At 42.5% G+C, this 21,512-nt stretch overlaps 1 protein-coding gene across 5 annotated transcripts in view; it reads right to left on the minus strand.

Annotated features, from left to right (window-relative positions):
- Positions 1–21,512, minus strand: part of SH3PXD2A (SH3 and PX domains 2A) — an 868,884-nt gene that overhangs the window by 47,228 nt on the left and 800,144 nt on the right. For all 5 annotated transcript variants that reach the window (XM_078643704.1, XM_078643703.1, XM_078643706.1 and 2 more), the window contains one exon: positions 5,464–5,581. In XM_078643704.1, the coding sequence (XP_078499830.1) occupies positions 5,464–5,581 (118 nt within the window). The remainder of the gene's footprint in view (positions 1–5,463; positions 5,582–21,512) is intronic.

Below are 21,512 nucleotides of genomic sequence, written 5' to 3' on the forward strand. Positions count from 1 at the left end.
AACAAACAGCAAAAACCGGCATACCAAACCATAAAACAGGCCAAACAAAAGCCAGAAAATGGCCCACACACTGACCTGTCAGACTAGCCCTTTGGACACTGCCTGATAGCCCCAAAGAGAAGTCCAACCATGGAGCAAAATCAAGTGGAGAACGATTTAATTTGGTCTCAAACCATGGTTGTCTTTGCTGAGATGGATTTTGGCATGTGATCAGCTAAACTGTGATTTAAGTGGGAGACAACTTTTTGCGGAGATTAACATTTTATGAGATAAATACATTTACAATGTTTAAAAGCTAATTGTTGAGAGTGAATTAGCATGAATTAAATGCGGATGGTACAATATCTGATGATGGTGTGACTTAATCCTTAATTTTACAGAGCCCTACATGTGCTTGTATAAAAATGGATTGCTTTTGTTGTAGATTTTAAATTGAATTGTACGTTTGGGATAGTTTTGCTACTGTTTGCTACTGTACTAATTGATCTTTATTTGAAAACTATTTAGTCCTTGAACTATAGCAAGGAATACAATAACAAGTTACATAATTATGTTGCAAATCCCTACCGAGTGCGTGGGCCTTCCCTTATCTCAAATATAATAGCTACAGAAATACAATGCCGTTATAATTTGTTGGAGCTAAACGGTCTATAACCGTCTGCTTGTGAGGTCACAATTCGCTGATTACATTACAACCAATGCCTTTCCGACCCAAGAGAACAGTATTGACAAGAACCAGAGGTCAGAGGAAACAGCTGCAGTTTACAGAGGCCCTCCTCCCCGCTGAGGAAAAGCAGCCAAGATGCACATTAACTCGCAGACAGCCAGCTTTCCAAAAAACAAACCAAAGCCTTTCTAAATAATGAACCCCCCCACCCCCATTTTCAAGGCACCCATTGAACATTTAAAAGGATAATCTGACAAATTTTAGGGCCTTGTGTAGATGGATTTGTATATTCCATTGCCCTGTGTCAGTTTATTGAGCGTTAACATTTGGTGTATCTGCCAGTGGTTCCCTGATAATTTAGACAAGCATTTGTAATGCCAAAAGGTCTGCCTTTAAAGGACTGATGTATGTTAATATGGAGCATTACCATTAAGTAAGCAGTAAATAGCCTGGTCATGGATATGCATTTCTTTGGAAGCAAAGAACAGGTGAATAATATTGATGTAGGGTAAAAGGTGTATTGACAGTTGGTCTGTCAAGCCAGCCCTAAAAACCCATGTAGGTTACTGAATGCCCTCCTCCCACCTGCGCTTGCTGCCAGAGGAAAAACAACATAAATGATCTAGTTATCTGAGACTCTTTAATAGCATTGCAGTGTCATGCGTGTACCCCTGAAAATTCAAGCCCAAGCAGCTGGATAAATAAAATGATCACAGATGTGTGGATGACAAGCACTTTTTTGTGAAAGTACATAACTTTAATCAAAACATGTACTCCTGACTTTCTACATGTGGGCGGAGCCAAAGCCCCTTCTCTTGGTAATTCTCACATAATTGTCTTGGGAGCCAGACCATAAAAATTGATATAAAATGTACAAAAGGGGAATACATATTAGCATACATGGGTTTCTAACTATCTAGCATGGAAACAAACCTCAGGTGTCTCATATGCAAAGCACTAACTCTCCTAGACATGGTAAAATTCAAGAAGGCAAACTCTCAAACAATCGTTGTCTGGTAGTAGACATAAAGAGTGGGACTCTCAACCTCCCGCCTTTAGGGCATACCTCTCCTACAGCAAAGCCCTTCTCTTTCAGCACTACTTCCAAATGGGAATGTCTACAGTATAACTCACCCTTATCCTGCCCCAGCTATGGGTGCTTTGAGATCTGCTTACAGTGACTTTCCAATTACTGGACAATAGGTGTACTGTTTCTATGCATACTTATTTAAATGAAGCTTGGCTTTAGTTTTTCACCATGCCCCACATCTTTTAGATTTGTATCCATTCTTGCTTATTTTAAAGCACTCTGCAGCCCTGTTGGATCTGGTTCATGCTATATAAAATTACAAATAAATATATTATTTGTAATCATCCTAGTTAAGCCCAGTTTACTATTGGTTGATGTGCAACAGCCAAAACGGAAATATTCATTGTGCCCCTTGTTCATAATTGAGAAAGTCCAAACAGCAAATTAAACTTGGCATTCTTGAAGCTAGAGAGGATGTGATGCTAGAGAAGAGGTGTTCTGCATTTTAAATGTATGTTCCCACGTGCTTGTGCATTGACCCTGGGTTAAAAGCTCTTGATAAAGGATCAGTGGCTAGGTGAAGCATGTTTCCTTCTGCACATAATTTGGTAGAACAGCTTGGGAACTAGCTTTGGTGCTGCCACTCTGCAAAAGTGAAACACAAATGTCCCAACAATGATGGAGACGCACGCATGAGCCTCATCCATGAACCAAAATCAAAATCCCTAAGTACATATTTGATGCTTTTAAAACAACCCTTTTTAAGCTGTTGGCATCTTCAGCTTTTGGAATAGCCATTAACACTGTTGTTGCTTGTCTTTGAAGATACAAACTGAGCTGCAACAAAATTAAGATCACTTTTAAAATCCTAGAATTGATGGTGGGAGCCTCTACTTTGGAGGACATGTCCTCTCCAGGAGTCACAGTGCACTACAACAACTATTTTGACTGGATGGTGTGCAGAAGTGCTTGCCATTTTTACATTTGGCGGGTTACGGTTAAAACTATTGAGTTTTGATGCTAGCTTACAATAGTCAGAAGCCAAAAGGGTGACCGACTGTGGGTGAGTGAAAGAGATAAAATGTGAGTATGGTCTATGTCTCCTTCTTCGCTTGTGAAGTATCTCATGGAGTTAAGCTCCTGCAACTTACATATTGAAATGCACCTGAGACAGACTCCATCTTTGATCTTTCTGAAATCAATAAAATGACAAATGTTGAGTGATAGAAAAACATCCAGTATAAATGCAGGCCATTTCACTGCAAAAATCTTATCAATTCTCCTTGAATAATTTGAGGCAATGGTTGCTGGTGGTCAGTGTAGTAATCCAACAGAACTGATTTTTAGGGACAGGGCCTTTATGTTCATGCACTTGGTTGCAATTTGAAAAGGCCAATCATTAATAATTTTATTAAAGAAATATACTACTATATGGAATCTTGGGTGGAGGCCAAGACCATCACTCACTGCACAGTGTAAGATGCCACAGGTTGGAGATAGCGCCCAAGGCACAGGCCGACACACATCTGCTTCCCTCCAGCCGATATACAGAGCTGGGCAGGCTACACATGCAAGTGCATTTTCTTTAATCAAAGTCTGTGCAGGGTGGCTCCTGTCGGTGGTGCCACCACAGCAGACTAGACTTGTTCTAGTGTCACCTGTGCCATCTTGCTGCTGGCCATACTCAAGGCACCAAAGAGTGGGCTACAGAAAGCAACTTGAGCCACAACATGACCAGTCCTACATCACCGACATGGATTGGTTCTGGCACACTGTAACCGCTCGTACAGGGACACTGGTGGTCAGATTAATGAATCATAAATACCCCAGTGATTCAGTGAATGTGAATGCCCTTGCGGCATTGTGGAACACCTGCCCTGATCAAACAGGAATTAACATCCTTTGTAGGATTTTCTCATTAAAACTCCAGACAGAGTAGCAGAATGGAGGACTACATCATCTTTCACCAATGTTCTTTGACATGGGACTGATTCCTCACTGACCCTTCCATCTTTCAAAGGGGGCTTGTCTTGAAATCTTCCACTTGGCCTGTTCAGTTCCGGTGATTGACACTGCGAATAACGAAATTTCATACTCTGGCATCCATCTATCTGACTGGCCAGTCGAATATCAAGTTATCAAATTACCTGAAGTCAATTCCAGTGACTAGTGTAGTGTCTAAATGTAGTGTATATAGGATTTAGCTATCTAAATATGGGTATTTGTATGTATGACGAACTGATAGGAAATAAACTCCCATGCTGCCAAGTGGCCTCATTTCACAAGAAAGACCCTCCGGTTAAACAGTCATGAAATAATGTTGATCTAACACAGGATATGGAAACCTGTGAATTCCTGTTGAATTCAGTTGCTGCTTCGAATGTTTCTTCATATTTTTCAGTGTCTGCTCAGCATTTCGCTTTTTATTCCAGTATCAATTCCCGTATTTTTTCTGCTTATCTTATCTCGGGCCAGAAGAAACCATTTGTAATGGTCAACTGGAAATTCGACTACAGTTGTAAAACCAAATGCTGTTATAGAATTAAATTCCAAAATCAGTATTCCGATTGTTGTGTCAGAACCTTCAGTGAAAGGAAACAGTAACAAAGGTTTCTGGTGTTTGTTTGTGTTTTGTAATTTAGTAACATATAACCACAGGTGCACAAATAAAAAAGCCCTTTGTAAGTAAGGTTTGCTACAATAGTGTGCAGAGCAATATGTATCTGGATGGGCCTTGCATTACTTACCGGTCTCTTAGATTTTGTTTCCATTCTAAATATTTTAGCTGTGTTTACCTTTGCCTGTTTCACCTGAGATCAATAAATGTCTTCTAGCCTCATACTTTAAGAGGAATAGGAAAGGCTTATCACTCTTGGAATGTGTTGGATACAACAGAGGAAGGGGTTCAATACTCTGGGAGAGGAAATTAAAGTAATGCATTGACCAATGCAGCTTGCACTATGAAGGTAGTAAGCAACACCATTTCAAAACAGTTAAAAGACTGAATATTGTCTCATCCGGCGGCAAACAGTTAACATGGAAAATGTACTGACCTCCAAGGGTAGGTGAGCTCTAAAAACTCACATCATGAATTCTAGCTCTCAGCAAAGGTTATGTTGGACATGTGTACTCATACAAAAGATATAAGCAAAAGTAACACAAAAGGGATGGAAGAGTTGACTGTTCAGTAAATGTAACCGCAGTAGCTAGTTAATACAACACTAGGACAAACAGGATAATGAGAGAATAACATAGAATTGTGGAAAATACAACAGCGGGGGTGTCTCAGGATGCAAGAATGTGGGATATGTCTTTGTGTTTGCTGCCTCTCAGTGAAGCTGCACAGCAATTGTCACCCAATTTTTTTCCTAGGCCACTATCCAGCACCTGAAATTGGTGGGCCTTTCAGCCATGATTCCCAATGTCATTAATAATATCATAAGTACAGGTTAAACTACGCAGTTAGTGTTGCCATAATGTTTACTGTCATGTTTTGTTTAGTACACAAGTCAAAAATTCACAAGGACGCTGTGACAATGATTTTCTTTTTTTAAAACCTTGCTAAATTATTAAAAATACACTTTCACAGAAACATTAATACACTTTCACATAAACATTTATTTTAGCCATGGAGACATAACACAACTTCATCGGACGGCCAACATAAGGTCTGTAATAGCTGTCACATGCACACAAATTATTTGATTAAAATTTAAGTTTTTTGAAGGTGCGTGTGTTTTTACACTCTTAATAGGGAAGGCAATACCTTATGTACCACCATCCCTCCAGGTTCTTCTGGATCACATCAACAGAAACTCCTTTCTCGAACCCAATTTCGTCCTTCCCCTGGCTGGTGTAAGGCTGCACTGTGACATATTTCTCTTCTAGCCCATAAAGAAAAATACAAAGGAAAAAAAAAATAGTTAGGTCTGTAGAAATCACTTTCAATCACTGCAGAGGTCAAACTGGGTTTACAAGTGTTCGTGCCACACAACATCAGTGTTCAAATACAACAAGAATTTGGTCCCAAGCCATTGATCAGCGGTGTTGAGTTAAAGCCAACGGGAACAGCAAATCCCAAACAGCATCCCTCCCATCCGGCTGAGAGAGCTCAAGACAACCTTTCTTCACACATGGACAATATCAGTATGAACGCTAAGTAAGTACAGTGTCGGGCTTTCTGCAGTTGGCTGTTCTGCCTCAGTTTGCATGTATAACAATAATATTGTATTTGTACTGTGACTAAATGGCTCCCACATTCAATGAGGCAAACACAACCAGCCCAACTGGGCAAGGCTATTTGTATTATGAATTTGGTTGTTTGGCTGGTTTGTTTGCTCACAACATATCTAACTCTGTGCTGTTAAACTTGCCAATGCAGGAAGTAGAGATCGGAATACTATGCAAAGATTTAGTAAAAACATTACACACAGTCAATTCAGGGTAAGCAAGAATAAGGAAGAGAAATAACCAAAATCTGGCATGTATTTGGAATGACAAAGGTAAGTCCAATTACAAAGCTTAAAGATAAGGCCTAGCCTCTGTGGCGGTATGGATAAAACATTTTAGGGCATAATCTTATTAAATGTTGCACCTTGCAAAATTATTTAATTTCCCTAAAGTAACTCCCATAGGTTTTAAAGTGGAAAATTATGTACTACCTATTTGCTCAAATTCAATGTATTTCATTTGTTTCAGATGCGAACTTTATATTGACTGTCCCCCACTGTCTTTCAATAACAAGCGAAAACGAAAGTCACTGGCTAAGTGGTGGCTCATCATTAAGAGTGCTTGGGCAGTGCCTCACCATCTGCAAGTGGCCACAAAGCATGATATGCATAATGTAGTTTTCAGATTACAGTACTGTTCTCTTTAGCCCTGTTTTGTAAATACTTTCTGATGTCACTACTGCATATACAAAAAATAGGGTAGTTCGAAGAGTAAACTCACAGGCATAATATCCCTAGCACACTAGACTATATTCTGACAGCAGGGCCATGTAAACAAGGAGCTGTGCCTTTACGAGTGATAACTGAATTAGCTAGTCAACTGAGTATGTATGTTCAGATGGCTGGGAAGCTTTTGCCGACTGGGTAGTCATGTGCATTTTAAAGCCTTTGGCAACCTGTGCTGTGTCAGAGAGACTGTGGACAAACAACGCTGTCTTCAGTTCTCTACTGGAGTGCTGGGTTTCCTGCCCAAACAGAGCCAGCCACGTTTAATTCTGAAGAGCGACAACGAGATTGGTTGGCTGTGGTAGGCTGCAACAGTTCCACAAGTGTGCATGCACTGTATACGGACAGTGAAAACAAATATATAGGGGTGGCAGAAACAAGAAAACAGGCCTATGACCCTGCGGCTTTATTATAGAACATGACGCCCTGCAAGTGCGATAAGTGGTGAGCTGCTAGACCTCCATTTGTCACCACGGAGGAGAACGGTGTATGAACTTCCTGGGCCATCTAAAACAATGGACGGTAAATAAAGATACATGAATAATAAAAAATACTCTGAAATTAGATATTCCCTCTGACAGTAAGATAAGTACAATCCTAAACCTGGACAGGAGCAGAGATATGAACTTAAATGAGTAGTTGGCCGCATCGGAGGCAGTCATTTGCCGTAGACTGGCTGTTTTTGAATAGTAAACCGCTCCACAAGAGAGCAGCAGACGATGATTTATTTTGTATTTTTTGTTTTATTTTAGTAGCTTTGCAGTTAATTATATAGTGAACTCGATCCAAGAGCATTAGAGCGCGATGTTTGAGCCCCAGATTACATTACATAAAGTCAGAATATTACTATTGTGGTTTTTTGTAGGTGCGGGGATGTTACGTGACCTGGAACCCCAATTCCAAAGTCAACAGCTCTAGACATTAGGCCACATGTCCCCCTCATGACATAATGTGATGAGCGAATTTTCCACTGGAGTGTCAAGTACAGAGTAGTTGCACAGATGTGTGCGTTTTTTTATTCATGTCAGTAAGTTACATTGTGGGAAGCATTGTGTACCTCAAAAGATGGATTACACGTTTTAGAGCAGTTATCAAACCCCCAGTAAATGTCACTATTCTCAATGACTGCTTATGAGATTACTAATAAAAAAAATCAAACATCACCACTGTTGTTCAATCAAACACACTGCTACAGCAACATAACTTGTGTCTCGGAAAGTAACATTCTATTATGTGTATGGAGTTGAAGGATAGCTTTTATAATGGAGTTTAAACTCCAACCCCACCTACTTCTCACGTAATACTTGATATTTATGATTTGGGCTTACTTTCAGATCCGTACAAGGTCCAAAGCAGATTTCACTCGCATGTAGTATTATACAAAAGATGTGGAAAATATTACCTCAAACATTGTGATATTCATTCATAATTATTATAAAGTGCAATGATAGGTGTTCCAAACTCAATCAGATCTCTGGGAGCTATACAAAATAGCCTTATGTGCGTGCCATGAAAAGATAACAGCACAGGAGCAAACTGAATAGCTTCCACAAGAACAAGGCTGAAGACATTTTCGTTGACTCTGTAAAAACAAAAAAATGATTTAATGTCTAATAGTGGCACAACTCTGCACTGTTTTTTCCAAATGTCTAAGCACAAGCTTAATTAATAATTAAGCAAATGATACCCTGCAGCAAGTGCATCATCCTGCTGAGCTATATAGTCGGTGTGTGCCTTTTCTACATTATTGTTCTGGCAATGCTTCATTACTCGTTGTAAATACAGTGTACAAGAAGTTCGCTCTGCATGTTGTGTCTTGTGGGTGCTAATCTTACTGTTTGCATATACTCACATGCAGTTCGGTTGCGCCATGTAAATAAAAACACAAATGAAAAGTAACCAGAATATTCTGCTCCAATCTCTAATCCTAAGTACCTTTGTAATACAGAATGCTACAACTCTGCTCCAATGACTAGCCCTTAACTTGCCATGGAGTATTTTGTGTGCATCTGTTGTATGATTAAGGCCACTGCCTACCTCTAGTACAGAGCTGGCTCTGGACAAAATTGTGATCATTTCTGGCATAGTGTGGGCATCCCTGCCATGATTATGCCCACCATTGGAATAAGGATCGCCATGACATACTAATGGTAATTAATACATATATTTGGTACCCTTGGTATGAGCGTCCCCACCCATGTTATAATTCTTGCTGAAGCCTTATGGTGGTAATTCTGACCCATTTTGGGCAACCTAGGCATGAGATGGTGATATTTTGACATACAAGGCAAACTCTATGTGTAGTAGTAGTCCACATGAGTACTTAAAACAAGCATTTGCAATGCAATAGGTCTCGCATTATTAAAGTTAGAGCTATTGGCATTGTAAATGCCAATGCCTTTTATTTATGTTTTTGCTTTTAACACATAAATAAAAGGCATTGTCATGGGCAAGTAGCGCTATGTGAATGGAATCACAATGCAAGTCATACACAAGGGTGTATGTGTCCTCCATACACAACATCTACAGCACAGCTGCTTGGCAAGCCTCCTCACACGCGGGGCGCAGTACTACAGCACAGACAGCAGTGAGTGACGCAAGTTTCCTTTTAATAAGAAAAATAGGGGTACCCCCCCCCGAACGTACTCACACGCCCCTCCCTCTAGCTGTATTGAAATGCCCCTTTGTACTCACACACCCCTCTGGCTGTACTCATATGCCCCCTTGTACTCACAGGCACCCTGCGTGTACACTCACATGTACCTCTGGCTGTACTCACATGCAGTTCTGGGTGTACTCACAAGCTTCCTAGCTGTACTGGCATGGCATGCCCCTTTTACTCGCACGCCCCTCCGGCTGTAGTCATTTCAGCCCATGTACTCACACACACCTATGCCGGTTGTACTCACATGCACCCCATGGATACTCACACACCTCTCCGGCTGTACACACATGCCCCTTATACTCACACGCCCGTATCCCCATTGTACTCACATGCCCCTCTGGCTGTACTCACAAGTCCCTTATACTCATAAGCCCCTTTGGTGGTACTCACACGCCCCTTTGATGGTACCCACACGCCCCCTTTTGTGGTACCCACACGCCCTTCTGGCTGTATTCATATCCCGTCTAGTTGCCCTGACACGCACCTTGTACTTACACGCACCTGGGATACTCACACACCTCTCCGGCTGTACTCACATGCCCCTTATACTCACACGCCCCTTTGGTTGTACCCATACGGACTTCTGGCTGAATTCCTATGCCCGTCTAGCTGCACTGACACGCCCCTTGTACTCACAGGCACCACTGGCTTTACTCACATGCCCGCTGGGTGTATTCTTGCCACCTTGCACTCACACACCCATCGCAGGTACATGTCATGACCTGGGCCCCCTCGGCCTCGTACTCACATGTCCTTGGAGGGCAGGTTCTTCCCCTCCACGATCCGGATGGTGAGGGAGCTTCTCTTCGCCATGCTCCGGCGGGTCGGGTCGGCGCGGCCCCCCGGCTGCTGTCTGGGGCGAGCTCGGCGTGTGCCGCCTGTGCCTGCCGATGACTGCTGATGCGTAAATGCCTGGTGAAACCCTGCTACTGCCGAAGGGGGGCGTGTGAGCCTGCGGGGGGCACCGTCGCTTCGTAGTGCTGTACTGTCCTGGTGTCTCCTTGCGTTTCACCGCTTTCTCCTTCGCAGTGTTGTGACTTGACACCACTCTATCATGGCAGTGTTACCGTGCATTCATCCTCATGCTTGGCAGTATTCACTGTGCTCTGCAGTCATTGATTCTCTGGGTGGCAGCTGTCCTTTAGTTGCCTTAATGTCCAGGGTCGGGGACACTGCAGTGCCTCCACTTATCTTTCCCTCAACTTCCACGTGCAGCAGCTACCACCGAGCTGCTGTGCGTTGTCACCTTTTATTTTCACTTGCCCCGGTTGGCGGGTGCAGTACCTGAAGCGGCCACTAGGTGGCGCCGCTTTTAGAACGGCCCGGCAGCTCACTTCATGCTGCGGGCTTCGTGTGCAGTTAATGTGCACTGGCCGATCGGATCGTGTCGTGCTCCCGGGTCTCTGCCGGTTGGGGGCATAGACTGCCACAGGCATCTCATGCCTTGCCCTCCAGCTTTCAGGGGCCCTGCCACCATCGCTCCGCGGTGAACCCTCTCACCATGCTTGTCTCGGCCTCCTCACTGGGGGCAATCCTGCCGCGAATGCGCTTCCCTTGATGCCGCAGCGCCTCCGCTAGGTAAGTCCTTTCACTTTTAATAGGGCAGCGCTGGGCGCACACTGACGCTTGGTGTACTCTAACTCTCGTAGCAGGCTTCCTGCTCAATGTCTCTTTTCCCTGTAGGCGGGGAGGGGCTGATGCTGCTTTCACCGGCTGCCTGCCGGACACTGATTCATCACGCTTGTGCACCAACCGAGTGGGGTGCTTCACTGATGCCACTGTCTTCTCGCATCGCCAGCCACGCAGGGGGGAGGTGCTGGCATCAGTCCCAGGATCCCTAGCTGCTTTTCCGCATTGCCCCCTACCCGCGGCAGGTTCCCTACCCTGTGCTGCGCGGAGAGGGGGGGGGTGTACTGATTGCGGGTGGGCTCCGCTTGTACATTTCTCGGTGCCCGCAGCTCTTCACACGCTGCGGGCGCTTCTCCGGAGACTAATCACCCCGCCGCCTCCATTCACACACACGGCGGGGACAGGGACTCTTCAGGCAGGCCGCGGGTAGGCTGCGCTGGTCCTGCTCTATTCACAGTCATAGGGGGTGTCGCTTCATATCGGCCATGGGCCACAACGGTGGTACGTCACTGCGGGTGGGCTCCGCTTCAGTTCACTAATGTTTGGCGTTGCGGGGCACTTTGCGCAGCGGCTCACCTTCGGCCACAGGGCCAATCTTGCCTCGCGGGTGGGCTGTCCGCGCTATATAAAAATGCCTAATGACGCATTCGTGCAAAGTCTGTGCTATATAAAAATGCCCATATCATAAAATGAGTACTTCATTAAAGCCTAAAAAGCGAAAGCAATGAACGAAAGCGATTGCGCTCTAAGAAACGAAACCGAAAGCACGCTCACACAGACAAAGAAACATGCTGAAAGAAAAGCGCGTGCACGCAGTGAAATCCAGCCGAAGAGAAGCGCGTGGCACTTTCTTGTCCTTCATTCCCCGAGTCAGACAGCTATAAGTCTCCACCTGGACGCATCCTTCGGATGCTAATTCCAGGCTCGACCTAAAAAGTAACACATTGTTGCTTGGGTTCTAAACCTCTATTTATCAAAGATAAAAAGCCAGTATTACCAGTTTATTTTTTCATTAAAATTTGATTTTTGGAGGATGAGAACTATGTATATTTTTCATAAAATGAAATGCTCACAGTTAGCAAAATGTACCCATTTCCACAGGCTCAAAAGTTAATGTTTTTGGGGGAAAAAAATCGATTTCCAAATGTATATTTAAATTGGATAGTACAGTGATACTTCCTGCTGTTGTCTGAGACCCTAATTTGTAAAATTGGTGGTTCCCCACTGTTTTCCGAACCTGTTAGGTCTTCGTGACCTGAGTGATAGTATTGGTGCAAAATCTGACCAGCTCTGCAGTGAAGTAGGAGGAACCGTGAGATTGTGCATTTTTAGGTCGAGCCTATGCAGTGCATGAGTTGTCTCTTTGAGACCAGCTGTATTCACTCTGTGGGCTTACAGCTGGCCCACTGCTTTTCAATTCTTTGTGTCCTTTTAAAACGTCTCATGATTGAAACTGGGCTCACAATACCTTAACTGTGTACATCCTCCACTCCACTATTGAACTGAAGTAACCTGTATGTGCTTATTTCTTTATTGCTTGTTTATGATTAAGACCCAACACTAAACACTTACAACGTCCCAAAGGTGAGACCTATTGGCTATGGCGATGCTTGTTTTTTCTATCTTGCCCTTCCCAATGAGTTTGTTAGTTATAACATATGACAGAGTCTATTTTGAAGGGGTAGAACTGGAAAATAAAAGGAGGAGAAGTGCAGATAGATGCTATAAATTAACAGGGCATAGAGAAATTGCATTTTTTTAACGGCCTGCATTATCTATGACTTTTCAGACATTCTTTAATTTATGCTGAAACTGCACCATTATGCCCTTACTGTTCCAACATTGCCCAGCAAAATTAACTCGTTGGTGCAGATTTTTCAACCTCAGGTGAGAACCCTCCCCAACAGACCATATTCTAGGAAGTCATGTTTGCTTGCTTCGGTCGTTTATGGTAATTGGGGCCAGATATTTTCATCCCACCACTCTTAAAGGTCATCAGCCGCCAGTGCCCTGGCTTTGTGCAACCATCTCTGTAGGATAGAGGTTGATGTCAAAGAAGTAATACCTCAGCAGTTGGAGCGGGATAAACATGAGTCACCAGCTGGAAATTTGTCTTTGTATAAGATGAATCAAATGCATGGAAGAGTCACCCAGAGTGATACGCAGAGTGCAGTGAAAATATGAAGTGTACTCTAATCCATGGAATTCCATCACAGTATTAATGTGGCACATTCCACATTTTATTATTCTGCAAGTGCCCTAACTGGCAGAGGGCTTTATGGGCAACGCAACTGGCTGAAAAGATAAATCATGCTGAAAAAGAACCTGCCTAGTTTGATATTACCTAGGTAGGATTGGGCGGATATTAGAAAGAGATGGAATAGGACGAGCTTTGGCACCGCCTCCATTCATTGGAGAGATCAGACTCATTTCACCTAGTCGAAGGCCACAAGATCAGGCAAGGCTTTAGATCATGGTGGCTGTGCAGCAAAAGATTCTCTTTCATTCTTGCAGTTTTTTAAAGCAGGATTTATTATACGTTTTAATATGTTATTCCCAAACGTCTGCAGCAAGAGAAGCTTAACTCGGTTCTATCTAGAAGTGCAAACAACAGAAGTGCACACTGAAACCCATATGAGACACTAGAGCAAGAGAGAGCTGTATTTCCATGTATAAATGAGAGATGGTTGGAAGTGAATGTGGAAAATATTATCAACAGTAGCTCCAATGTTAGTTCGCATAACTTCAGCGGGCCCGTCTCTGCACCTATATCATTTGGAGGTGTATAATATTATGGGCGATTTTTATTCACAGGACTCCCCAACCTGAAAGTCCCATTCAAGGAAACAAATCATCAGACCCTTCCAAGCTACTCTTTGTAATTAACATGATTCTAAATCCTTGATTGATGAGGGAAATGTAAATTAGTTGGACATAATGACTTTTCTATATCTTCATAGAAATTAAGATTCAAGTGAATGTGATGGACATCACATTGCGAGCCCCATTGAGGCATTGAGAACAGGCAGCTAGATAGTATAACATTTTGCCGCCCTATGCCCGTGCCCCTTCAGCCACTGTGGGATCTCTTTTAGATTGTATCCATTTTCTACCAGTAAAGGATCCCATGGAACTGAACCACAAAAAGCATTATATTTTAACCCCTTGCATAAGGTCCATGCAGACTACAATGCGAAGTTTGTCTTAGTTAAAGACATTCAGATATTCACTGGGGTCTTTTGTCTTAGAGAGGAGGGAGAGTGCTAGGCCAGGCACACTAGTTTAATTCATGATATACCCAGATTTCAGTAGATTTGATTGTCTTTTTGATCGATCTTCTTTACTTGTACTCTTTACATCCGTATGTAGACAATACAGGATGGATCTTTCAGTACATGAAAATACATTTTGACTCCATACATTTCAATGAGAAAGACTTTTTAGGAACAGACATGTATTGCAAATATTGCATGAAAATCTAATGATCAGAATTCGAAGGATGGAAAGATGTTGGGAGCAGTCATACAGTGACAGATAAAATTAGACAATCTTATTTGAAATATTCTTGGACAGAGGTAATAATTTTCATCTGTGATGGTTCTTGTATTCCAATTCAAATACAACCCCATTGGTTTAATTATTTACATGAGGTTCTGTTGCTAAGCAATGGTCAAACAATAATAAACAACTGAATAAACATATAAAATAATAAGATACAGAAAGATGCACAAAGGCAACAAAGAAACACCAAATAATCTAGGAAGACTTCCTGCAGACAATAGCCAGATGTACGGAAATTTGGAAACAGTTGCATACCGCAAAGATAATTGTATTTTCTGTGAAGAACACTATTGAATGTGCAACTGAACATATGGAAAATATAGAACCAAAAACGCCCTCAATACTTCCACGAAGATTCAATGAGTTATTCACTCTTTGCTGGCAATTGCGAGTTATCGGCAGGGCAAAAGTCCGAATCCTAGCTAGACCAGCTCAGCCTTTCGTCGTTCTGAGCTGGATAAATGTAGTATTATTAACCAAGGTAAGTATAAAATTTGTAATTTACATGGCATAGAAATGGCAACATTTCATATTAAGTGAAAAATACAAAGAAAATAATAATTATTACTAAATGTTATTGTTAAGTAGCCCTGGGAGAAATTGGTTTTATCCCCATATGTAAAACAAAAACCTACCAACATGTTCGTTTTTTACACATATTCTGCATAGGGTCAGCCACATGAAAATTGTGGGAGAGGAAACCTTTATGTCCAGAAAGCATGCAAGATACAAGCTCAACACACTGCTTATTTCAAAGTCACGCCGTGTACATTGTAGGATAACACAAACGGATGCAGAATCATCTCAATATCACTATATCATTAGTCTAACTATGTAAATGAGCCCTGTCTCGGCGCCTCCTTCCAAGCTCTTTTCCAAATGGAATGCTGGCAGACTCCAGCTGCAGTGTTTTTGATTGGGCGTGGATTTCTTTAAGAGATAACGGGATTCATGCTATTAGTAATTGTTTTTCTATACTCTAGTAAAATAGGCTGGGAAGAGAATGTCTTCTGTAATTCTTAGGTGTGACCATTGACTGACACAATCTGGGCAGGAGAGTTTTTAACTTTTAACTGGGGTGTAACACGCGGTACATATGATATAGATGACATATCTCTGGCTGAAAAAACTTTGATTAGAACATCCTTAGCTCTTAGCTATGTAATCACCACAGCTTGTAGGGTAGTAACAAAGGGAGCCTGAAAAAACTGAAAGGAAGGGAAATAGGCCCTTTGTCTATCTTGCACGCCTCTCGCAGGTCAACTGAGACCACCGTTAAAAATCAGGAGGGACTCTATTACTGTTCGTATGACTATATCTATACGTTTGCTATGTATTTCGTTCAGTGTGGACCTAGCTAGAGGGAGCAGCTGGGTGCTTTTAAGGAACCATTTTTTAATAACCAAATTGTATTGGTTTGAGATAAATACACCACTATACAAGGACATTAAATTACTTCGATTCGACCTCCCAACCCGTGTCCCTCCAGGAACCATTTTTATGGTAGGAGGAACATGTCAAGATTAAAGTGCTGCACATGGAACTGCATTGTATGTGAGATTTGATAAGGACTCAATTGCAGAATTTCGAGAATGGGCAGACCATGAAACTGGGACAGCACAAATGTCTGAGATAATTTGGGTTGACCTCAAAGATAATTTTGGAAAATTATACTTCGGACACAAACACAACACCACCATTATCAGAGCTGGCACTGTAATCACAATGGAGACAACACAGTACCTCTCTTAAAACATTCTAACCAAATAATAATTTTTGCTCGGACAGGTTCTCAGGATTACCACTCTTTCTTCCTTAAACTCTGTCACCAATTACAATGTGGCTGTTAGACAACTTTTCTACTCTGTTTCAGTGGGAGAGAAGCCTGCCTTGTACCCCACAAACTGTGAGCGCGCAGTCGCTCTTCAAAACTGCAGTAATATAAGAGAGGCGGTGCTCACTGAAGCAGCTTCCTCAGAGATACAGAAAATTAGAAGCAGCTGTCGGGTCGTCAAACATAAGGGTCCAAAATAATCACTTCCAGGGACATCTACTCTTTGAAATAGAGTCAAGAATAGCGTTGTTCTCCCACTGCCACAAAATGTAAAACATGAGGCAACAGCAGTGGGCCTGCCACTGCTGCGACTGTACCTCAGCTGCTACTCAGCTGTCCTCGCGGACCCAGGACTTAACGTTCCATGCCAAGCTACCAATGCTTGTAGAAGTTCACGCAGGGATAACAATAGTACTGAGATCATAGAAATAAAAGTGTTCTTAAATAAAATAATGTAATTAGAGAAGACCAACAGTGAATTTAGATGTCGGACAACTGCTGCAACAACAAATGGCAGTCATTTCATGAAGTGTAAGAATGCAGTGGGAGCCTCAGAGATCTGAAGGCTTTGAGACTTGTGTGGGAGGAATGAAGATGGGGGATTGGGTTTGCCAAGGACAGTCGTGACCAACATTTTCTTTAGCACAGAGTGTCCTGAGGTTAACCAGGGTGGGCATCTGGGGAGCAGCCTGGTTGGCTTCGTCCACATTTTCTGGTCTAAAAAACCCTGCCTGAAATTGGCTTTTATTTGACAAGAAGGCGGTAAATTATGAATGTTAAGGATAGGAATGTGGAATTGAGCACAGATAGGGTAGAGCATAAAAGTCCATTTATTTCTATTCATTAATTACATTTGTACTGCACCCCACAAAGAACTGATCTGTTGCAGGATGCCGCCAGGTCAGTAACAGAGGTTGCACTTAAAATGTCTCAGGGCAGTGACCCTGGCTTGGCGATTTAGTTCATGGAAGGTGGGTGAGTATCGGGGCTTCACTTATGAAGAGAGTTCGATTTTGACTAGGGCTGGACAATATTTAAATTACTCAGATGTCAAAAAGTATGTGTCTTTGTAATGATGATTTGTCAGCATCTAACATAAGACAATGCCAGGATGTAGTCTGATCGTTATCTAAGGTCAAATGATCACCCACTCTTCAGGCTGGATGTACAGGTCCATTAAGATTTAAGAGGCAACAGATGTCCTAAAGGCCACATCTTGGCAGTTTGGGCTGGACTGTTCCCATGAGGCTCAGGATCAAGACTGATTTGCATATGGCCAGGTCTAAACTGGGGTGGCATGGTGAGCAAAAGAATGATGGATTTAACCCAGATCTCCTGACTGGGGGTGAATGTTTTGATTTGTTCTGCATTCCGTCCATCAATTGTGTGTTTTTTGCTTTCTCGCCCTAAGTCTGCCAGGTATGCCCAGACGTGGGTCCTGGGCTCACTGTGCAACTGGAATCAAGCTATCCTGGCTGAAGAGGAGTGAAACCCCAAAACAGGTCCTAGGATGCTTGTTTCCGGTCCAGGGAAGACCAGGCTTGGCAGTTCGGGCTGGACTGTTCCCATGAGGTACTGGGTCAAGACTGATTTGCATATGGCATGGTCTAACCTGGGGTGGCATGGTGAGCAAAAGAATGATGGATTTAACCCACATCTCTTGACTAGGGGTGAATGTTTTGATTTGTTCTGCATTCCGTCCATCAATTGTGTGTCTTTCACGTCATCTTTAGTAACCGATTATGAATGTTTTTAGTGGCTTTCCTAGCCTGCCCATAAGACATGCATGTTTGCACCCCCAGGACAACACATTTTCTCCTCTGTAGTGCCTTTTAAAATCTTTGGCTCTGTATTTGTTAATTCCCATGGGTCAGGAAATCCTTGCTGTTATAAATAATATAGTGGAAGAGCCAGCAATTTACACAGAGCATCGCTCAAATTGTTTTCTAATGTCGCTTACATTCTAGTTAGCCAAAGAAACTTGGGTTTCTTTGGCTAACCAGACACATTGAATTAGTCATGTCCTTTTGATTCACACATTTTGATTCTAACCTTAAAAAATTGTTAGCTACTTGACCACCCACGTTGACAATGTGATGCCCATTTCTGTCACCCCAACGCGATTCTCAATTAAAAAAAACATTTTTAAACAATTGAGTCCAGTTATCTAGGAAATATGGTAGATAATCATCTACTCATGAAAGAGTCATTTTACAAATGGCACAAAAACATCCAAAAAGGGAGTTTTTTGTGACAAAATACACTACTGGATCTAATTAAATAATTTTCCCCCTTCCATATATATCCCTTCCTGCGGCACTTGCTTAAAGTTCCCTTTGTAGACCTAGGCCTAAGTGCTCTAGTCTGAATAGCAACAAAGAACAATCCCCGGAAAATCATATCCAAAACAGTTTAGAAAATGTTTAAATTGTTTACTGCACAGACATTATCACTATTAATGCCACTTGAATTCAAGCTGGTAGTGGCAAAATTCCCCTAGACTACAACAACACATTACAATTAGACCTCGATCCACAACAAAATGAACAATTAGATGTTAGCTGACGGCTGAGGCACTCCACCAAGGTAGTAACTGCCAGAAATCCTAAGGCAGGTAGAAACTCACAAGACCAAGAAACCAGCTCAAAACCAAAAATATTTAATCAACATTTATGAAAATATTATGCTAGACATGAGACCCAAACTTAAAGCACTGAGAAGCAGACTTCAGTCTCCTTAAATGATGGCAAGTAAATGAACTTGAATCCCATGTTACATCACGCTTTCAGCAAGATCCAAGTAATGACTCCACCCACCATAGTCCATGACAGTAAGCCCTCGATTCACTTAGTGAATTTCACTGCTTGACAATCAAGAGCAGATTTCAACTATGAAACTGTCAATCAACCTTACCCGGCAAAACCCCCATATAAATATCAGCCCTACAGAAACCATAAACCTGCCAGAGTCCTTGTTGGAGCTACAAGTGGCAATACAAAGAACAACCTGAGCACCAAAAGAACCCTGCCGTCCCACCAAAAAACTGGTCATAGGAGTCCCATTTGACAGAATACATACCAATGATACTGTCTAGAATCCGTAATTTCTATCAGTTACAGGCCAGGAAGATCAGCTCACCTCAAGGGTATATATAAAGCACCCAAATAGTCTCCATAATGAAAATACACACAACAGAAACAAAATGACCTCAGATGCGCATTGCAAAATGCAATAGCTGAAAAACATCTAGGCTGGAACAATAGTGAAGTCTGACATAGGGTCAAACCCAGTTCCCAACTGTAACAGACACAAACCCTGTAGTTCAGAATAAAACAACCATGATGAGCAATTGTGGTGAACCGGAAAAAAACGTAAGAACTTCATACACTCATGATCAATTTGTTTACTTATCATCAGACTAATTTACATGGCACAAACCAGAATTGCTATTCCAATTGAGCATTGAGATGGGAGATATTTCCATTATTCTATAAAATGGAGAGGCATGCCACTTGACACCAGCAATCCGCAGATCCAAAACTGCAAACCTAAATTAATAAACTGCCAATTCAGGTCTACAACATACAGACCTCCATAAAATATGTCCTCAAGGGCAATCCACAACACCTTGAAGCATACGCGTAATGCGACGTAATCCATAATGTACGTTGGTGAGTTTTAGAAAAGCTACAGTGGAATTATGAAAACTTTGGACACCAGGACCTCAATCAAGAAAAGGAAAGCTAAGACTGAGAAAAGGCAGCAAACTAGAGAAAGAGAAAACAGTTTGCAAACTTCAGCTAGGAGAAAATGGTGTGCTACCAAAAGATCACTTACAGGCCCAACTAGCAAAAGCCAAAGAAAAATGTACTATTTATTTTCAAAATATGAAATCACTGTCTTTGATCAAGTGAACGTTTATCACACCTTCACAACAGCTGACAGGAGACCAAAGCTCATTCTTTTTTGACACAATGAGTCCATAGTTAAACTGACATCCAGTCAACTGAAGTACCTGAAATGATGATACCATCATTAAAATCTGCTCCACTCCGCATAGACGTCTGTCCACCAACATTTGAATCTTCAGATATTAATCATCCATACAAGAATAGGACTAGTCATATCCTTCATGGACCAGATAAACACCCTCACACCTGAATTAGCTAGAATCTTAAATGCCTTTTACACCATTAGAAGGTCTCAGATCACCTCGGGTAGGCACTATTTACTGGTCACTGCACAGAAAGAACAAAAAATGCCGATGCCAAAAACCTACACAGTTCCAAGCCTATCTCAAATCTTCTCATGAAGACAAAGGTCGTGGAATGAAAGATGATCTCTCTGCTAAACTACGAGGTGAAGGTCCTGGCAAAACTCTTGTCCATGCACTTGGCTGGAGTGATTACCTCCCTTGTACACCTAGAACAATCAGGGTTTATGACCTACAGAGGAACTAGACTAAATCTCCGGAGGTTTTTCGGTGTCGTCCACTTGACCGAGCAGAAACCAGGAGAACAATCAGCCCCTAGATCCCAGAATGGCATTTGACAGCGTGGAATGGAACTACCTTTTCGCGGTCTTGGAGCGGCTGGGTATGGGCCCCAAATTCACAGGGTGGGTTAGAATGCTCTACCAGCAGCCATTGGTTAGTGTACGGGTCAATGCCACACTGTCTCAGGTGTTTCCCTTGCAGAGGGGGACAAGACAGGGCTGCCCAGTATCCCTTATTTTGTTTGCTTAGGCTCTGGAGCCACTGGCGGCATGGATACATCAAGACCCATTGATCTGGGGGATACCGATTGGGGAGGAGTGGGAGGAACAGATATCGCTGTATGCGTATGTTATCCTCCTAGACTTTAGGAAATTGAGACAATCGGTAGACCGAATATTACAGATACTTCGCATACGGAGAATACTTGGAATACCGTATCAACTGGGACAAGTCGCTGCTTTTTCCCTTGGCGAGGGGGGGGGGGAATACCCACGCAAACAACCAGAAGTGTTGTGCCCATCATAGAGCAAGGCTTTAAATACCTTGGGATCCTCATAACAAAGGATGCCCAAGAGTTCAATGGATGAATATAGGCCATAAACTAGATAGACTTATAACAGATGCCAAACCCTGGCATACCCTTCCCTTAGCCATGATGGACCGGGCAGCAATATTC

The sequence above is a fragment of the Lissotriton helveticus genome, chromosome 5_1 (genome assembly GCF_964261635.1).
Source record: "Lissotriton helveticus chromosome 5_1, aLisHel1.1, whole genome shotgun sequence".
NCBI lineage: Eukaryota > Metazoa > Chordata > Amphibia > Caudata > Salamandridae > Lissotriton > Lissotriton helveticus.